This window comes from Lathamus discolor, chromosome 6, assembly GCF_037157495.1.
Source record: "Lathamus discolor isolate bLatDis1 chromosome 6, bLatDis1.hap1, whole genome shotgun sequence".
In the NCBI taxonomy this organism is placed as follows: Eukaryota; Metazoa; Chordata; class Aves; order Psittaciformes; family Psittacidae; genus Lathamus; species Lathamus discolor.
This window is the reverse complement of record NC_088889.1, coordinates 3,666,844-3,672,895: the sequence shown is the minus strand read 5'-3', so window position 1 is coordinate 3,672,895 and position 6,052 is coordinate 3,666,844. Positions and strand designations below refer to the sequence as shown.

At 45.4% G+C, this 6,052-nt stretch overlaps 1 protein-coding gene and 1 long non-coding RNA gene across 2 annotated transcripts; both read left to right on the top strand.

Annotated features, from left to right (window-relative positions):
- Nucleotides 1–244: 244 nt before the first annotated feature.
- LOC136017351 (uncharacterized) lies at nucleotides 245–1,273 on the top strand. Its single transcript, XR_010613910.1, has 3 exons — nucleotides 245–346; nucleotides 563–691; nucleotides 1,047–1,273. It is a non-coding gene; the product is annotated as an uncharacterized LOC136017351 (long non-coding RNA).
- Nucleotides 1,274–1,551: 278 nt separating this feature from the next.
- Nucleotides 1,552–5,068, top strand: LOC136017350 (olfactory receptor 5AS1-like). Its single transcript, XM_065685576.1, has 2 exons — nucleotides 1,552–1,889; nucleotides 2,876–5,068. The coding sequence occupies exon 2, from the start codon at nucleotides 2,914–2,916 to the stop codon at nucleotides 3,850–3,852; it is 939 nt and encodes a 312-aa protein (XP_065541648.1). The 5' UTR covers nucleotides 1,552–1,889; nucleotides 2,876–2,913; the 3' UTR covers nucleotides 3,853–5,068.
- The last annotated feature ends 984 nt before the right edge of the window (nucleotides 5,069–6,052 follow it).

Below are 6,052 nucleotides of genomic sequence, written 5' to 3'. Positions count from 1 at the left end.
AGGTCACAATGACTTGACTTCACGGTCTTGGACTCCATTTGCCAAGATGTCCATTCTCATTTCAAAGCTGTTTTGAAGCTTAAAACCAATACTCTGTATGGGATTCCAGTCAAAAGAAATACTAGAAGCATTTCCAAGAGTGTGTACAACACCTTTACAGCACATCGTTCCACTGGAGTATTTCGACACTGAGACAAACACCGGCAGCACTTTAATTGTTTGCTCTGCTCTTCCCTAGAGAACATCGCGGTCTCCCGTGTCCAAAAGGAAGATATAAAATCTGTGACATTCCTCAAAAGAAACATTTCCTTCATCCAGGAAAATAAACCAAATATTTCCCTAGTAGGTAAGTTTCCTAATGCATAAAATTTCCTTCCATTCAGGGAGTTGTGTAGGAATTGTTCTAAGTCAGTTGCTTTGGATGAATTTCGGATTCAGAAAAGTTTTGTGGCATCATGAGATAACAAAAGAAAGCAATAAATATGAATATATCTTTAAAAAGGGGGGAATTTGGTTTATCTTTAATTTTTACACCTAAATTTTGATCTGCTGCCTCTTGCAGGTCCTCATCAAAGACCACTCAGCAGCTTCTAGGCTTTCTCTGCCTCAGTTTCCAAACATGAACCACAGCTGGAAATAGGAGGAAAGAGCCACATGTGCATAACTATGGAGTATTTTTTGGGGCAGAAAGGTTCTTTTTCTTACTTTCACTAGAAATCTCTCAAATTACCTGTGATAATGTTAAAATAAGTGGTAATGTTACAAGGTCACTGTTTAACTGGTCTCAACCAAAACTAAAACACAATTGAATTTCGGCAGAGCTTGTCATCTTAGTCTAGGAATCACGGTACCTGAGTCACCCCGGACATCATCTGGAGTAAAAGGTCATACCCATAAAGTGATTCAGATTCTAGGATGCATCAAGAATGAAGGACCTTGAAAAAAGATCAAAGAAAACTGTCTAAAATGCGATTCATCTCACTAACCATCAAAACTTTTGGCAGTGAATTGATATTGGTCATGCAGGCGTCCTTTCTCATCAACAGATGCGCCCATAGCCAGGATACGATGCATCCCACCTACCCCTCTGCAGCGATTATAGATGGAACTGAAGATGTTGCATCTAGACCAAGCTTTACAAAGCCAAATACAGGTGAGATCAGTGCAACCCTCCTTTCTGAACCCCCAGGCTCTACTGTAACCATTCAATATCCTATCCTGAACGAGTCAGCTTAGATTATTACACGTTATTAAGGAACATAGACATTTCTGGTTTGGCTGTGCTTTTATCCACTTAGCACTGATATTTACAGGACCTGCTAGCAGTTCCGTTATTAAATGTCCTTCTGCAGTCCTTGTATTTCCTGGAAATGTAAAGGTGAGCAAGAAAGATCTGCCCTGCCTCGAACTTATACTGCCATCACCAGAGAAGTGTCTTAACTTTGGCAAAGTTAAGTTAAATGATGAACTTCTGGAGAGGTAAAATTAAGACCAGAAATTCATTTTGTAGGGGACTGAATCAAATTCACTTGGTTTCAGACAAAAAGTAAAGTGGGGAATAATGCTTGGAAAATCTAACAGTATATTTGTGCTCAGATGCTTAAAAACAATACTCATGGCTTTCTTTTCATCGGTTGCTTAAGGATTGATCAGCCTCAGGAAAATGAACCCACAAAATGCTTGTAAGAAGTCTCAGAGTGAGAGGAAATAATTAATTTTAGACTCAATGATTTGTGCTCCAAAATAATTGTCGTCTTTTCGTCTAAATAAAGTAATAAATCTGTTTATGTTCCAGCATTTCAATCCATTTTTCCCAGTGCTCCATTTCACTGCTACCTCAAAGATCGTTATTAACTGTGCCAGAACTCCTTGCTCTACTGGTCACACAGGTAAATGTGTTGCAGCTACACTCAAATATATACCTTATAGTATGCAAAATGTTATACTTGATGTTTTACATCAGGTGATGTATCTTTCAAAGTTTCTTCTATACCTGCACTATGCTCTAGCTCTTAAATAAAATCCCATCTGAGGTCTTATGTCATAGAATTGTAGAATACCAGATTGGAAGGGAACTCAAGGATCATCTGGTCCAACCTTGCTAGACAAGCATGACCTAGACCAGATGTCTCTCATGAGACCCCCCTGCAGTCCTGCGTCCAACTGTGGAGGCAACAAAACAAGAGGGATGTGAAGCTGTTGGAGCAAGTCCAGAGGAGGCCACGGAGATGCTGTGAGGGCTGGAGCAGCTCTGCTCTGGAGCCAGGCTGAGAGAGCTGGGCTGGGGCAGCCTGGACAAGAGAAGGCTCCTGAAGGGGAGACCTTAGAGCAGCTCCAGTGCCTGAAGGGGCTGCAGGAAACCTGGAGAGGGGCTTTGGACAAGGGCCTGTAGGGACAGGCCAAGGGGAACAGCTTTAACCTGCCCAAGGGGAGACTGAGCTGAGCTCTTAGGCAGAAGCTCTTCCCTGGGAGGGTGCTGAGGCGCTGGCACAGGGTGCCCAGAGAAGCTGTGGCTGCCCCATCCCTGGCAGTGTTCAAGGCCAGGCTGGACACAGGGGCTTGGAGCAAGCTGCTCTAGTGGAAGGTGTCCCTGCCCATGGCAGGGCTTGGACCTGGGTGAGCTTTAAGGTCCCTTCCAACCCAAACCATTCCACAGTTCTATGTCCCAGCACCTTATCCATATATATATGAAAGGAATAAACAGAAGGGAATTTAAGATATAAAGTGTGTAAAGCTCTCTTTGAATGTCCTCCTAAAGTTTCTTCTCAGTGGGCGTCATCTAAGTCATTGGTTTCCCCATCTGATACTTGTTGAGGTGCCTACATTTCTGTCTTCTGAAAGATACAATCTGTTTGTGCATTGCTCTACCCACTAGGACTGATCCCCTGACAAAGCCAAACACAGGGTCATGAGATGCCTGAAGAAAACTGCACCACACTGACAGAGTTCATTCTCTTGGGTTTCACCGACCGTCTGGAGGTGGAGATACCTTTGTTTGGGCTCTTCCTACTCATCTACATCACCACTTTGGTGGGGAATGCTGGCCTCATCATGCTTCTCCAGCTCAGTGCCTGCCTTCATACCCCCATGTACTATTTCCTAAGCAATTTATCTTTCTTAGACCTTATCTGTTCATCTGCCATTGCTCCCAAGATGCTGGTGAGTCTGTTAGCACAGCAGAAGGCCATTTCTTTCACTGGCTGTGCAACACAGATGTTTTTCTTCGCTGCCTTTGCTGATGCCGAGTGCCTCCTTTTGGCTGCGATGGCCTATGACCGCTACGTGGCTGTATGTCACCCTCTTGTCTACACTGTTGTCATGTCCCGCAGGGTCTGCACCACCCTGGTAGCTGGGGTTTATCTCAGCGGGGGTCTGACTTCGCTGGTGCACACGTCTTTCACCTTCGCGTTGTCATTCTGCGGCTCCAATGTCATCAACCATTTCTTCTGTGATATTCCCCCGCTGCTGGAGCTCTCCTGCTCCAACACATACATCAGCGAGGTTCTGCTCCTCACTCTCTGTGGCTTTATACAAACCAGCACCTTCCTGGCCATCGCTGTCTCCTACACCTGCATCCTCAGCACCATCCTCCGGATCCATGTGGCAGACAACAGGCACAAAGCCTTCTACACCTGCACCTCCCACCTGATGGCTGTTGGGTTATTCTATGGCTCCCTCCTCTTCACATACTTACAGCCCAGCTCCAGCCACTCGATGAACACAGACAAAGTGATCTCTGCGTTTTATACCCTTGTTTTTCCCATGCTGAACCCCCTCATTTATAGCTTCAGGAACAAAGAGGTGAAGGATGCTCTAAGGAGAACAGTAGGGAGAAGAGTGTTTTCACAGTGATTTTCTTAGAAGAACAAGATAGTGTGTTTCTGATGCAACACAAATGATGGGAACTGCCTGACTAAATGTAGGTGACTTGTTAGGAATACCTGCATCTGATCTAGCTTCCCAGGTTCATTTGGTAATTGCTGGGAAAGAAACAGTCAACTTACAAGGTGATTCCCAGTATCACAAAACCGAAGGCAAAGTCAGACAGCTCCCATCACAGAAGGATCTCTTTCTCCTCTGCTCCAAGTTCTCCCCAGAGCTTTCCCTTCTCCAGGCTGAAAAACCCCAAATCTCTCAACCCGTCTCCTCTATCCCAAATGCAGAAGAAAATTCCATTTTTTCAGCTTATGCTTATTGAGACAACAACCAAGACGCTTTAAAGAAAAGTCCAATTTAGAAAACTCCTGCGGACAGGTGCGATCGTACGTATTAAACTTGGAAATGAAAGCCTTTTGTACAGTGGAAAAGACCGTCCTTATCTAGCAGCCAGCTTTGCCATACCCTTCATACAGAGAGGAATCTCATCTGCTCACAATTTATTGCATTTTAGGACCAGGCTTGTTCATGTTTCACCACGCATCCTTCCTGCTTATTCTGCTCTCATCAGACACCTTTCATGCTTCTCATCCTGTGTTTTACCTTAAAGACTTTACTACTTGTGAATGTTTTCCCATAACCTGTTTCTGCCTTTATACCACAAGCCTTCATTTCCTCTCTCATAGCTTAATTGGTTATTCCTGCTTAATTGTGTTACAAAATGCTTGTTGATGGGTATGGTATCAGCAGCGTCACAGTGTTGCAAAGCACATACACGCTATTGTAGTACATTGGTGTCTGGATACCGTACAGAGTCATGGAACCATAGAATGGTTTGGGTTGGAAAAGACCATAAGATCATCGAGTTCCAACCCTTCTGCCATGGGCAGGGACACCTCACACTAAACCATGTCGCCAAAGGCTCTGTCCAACCTGGCCTTGGACACCGCCAGGGATAGAGCATTCACAACTTCCTTGGGTACCCTGTGCCAGCCCGTCAGCACCCTTACAGTAAAGAACTTCTTCCTTATATCCAATCTAAACTTCCCCTGTTTAAGTTTTAACCCGTTACCCCTTGTCCTATCACTACAGTCCCTAACGAAGAGTCCTTCTCCAGCATCCCTACAGGCTCCCTTCAGATACTAGAAGCCTGCTATGAGGTCTCCATGCAGCTTCTCTACTCCAGGCTGAACAGCCCCAACTTCCTCAGCCTGTCTTCACACGGGAGGTGCTCCAGCCCCTGATCATCCTCGTGGCCTCCTCTGGACTTGTTCCAGCAGTTCCATGTCCTTTTTATGTTGAGGACACCAGAACTGCACACAATGCTCCAGGTGAGGTCTCACAAGAGCAGAGCAGAGGGGCAGGATCACCTCCTTCGACCTGCTGGTCACGCTCCTTTTGATGCAGCCCAGGATACGGTTGGCTTTCTGGGCTGCGAGCGCACACTGAAGCCGGCTCATGTCCATTTTCTCATCGACCAGCACCCCCAAGTCCTTCTCTGCAGGGCCGCTCTGAATCTCTTCTCTGCCCAACCTGTAGCTGTGCCTGGGATTGCTCCGACCCAGGTACAGGACCTTGCACTTGTCATGGTTGAACTTCATAAGGTTGGCATCAGCCCACCTCACAAGCGTGTCAAGGTCCCTCTGGATGTCATTCCTTCCCTCCAGCATATCAACCGAACCACACAGATTGGTGTCATCGGCAAACTTGTATAAACAAATACTGTACATACTTAGCAACTTCCTTAAATATCCTGGTGACTCTTAGCCCCAAACTGCACATACATACATGCCTGGGACATGCAAAGTTGACTCATGTGGTATATATTTGAGGTACAAGCTGAGAACAGAGGCCCTTCACGGAGTGACTAAGATAATTTACCAAAGCGATGTTATTTCTTAGCCTACATGCAGGAAACTCTGCAGTCAGTGAACCTTAGGAAAGATCAACAAATGCAAGATGCTCCTCCTTGTTTTCTTTGTGCATTGTTTTCAGTGGTTTGTTTCCTTCATTCTTCTGGTTGTGATTTTTTCCTTGTGTCCTTAAGTGTTACAGCCCCAAGCGAGTTCCAAGCTACCTTGGTGAAGTGGGAGAAGACAAAAGCTTGGGACACTCCTTTACCATCATCTTTATCTTACTGTGCCCTGTTGGAATGCAGAACAGCTCCTCTAAACCC

Coding starts and splice junctions, on each gene's coding strand:
- LOC136017350 (XM_065685576.1), top strand. CDS start 2,914: ATGCCTGAAGAAAACTGCACCACACTGACAGAGTTCATTCTCTTGGGT.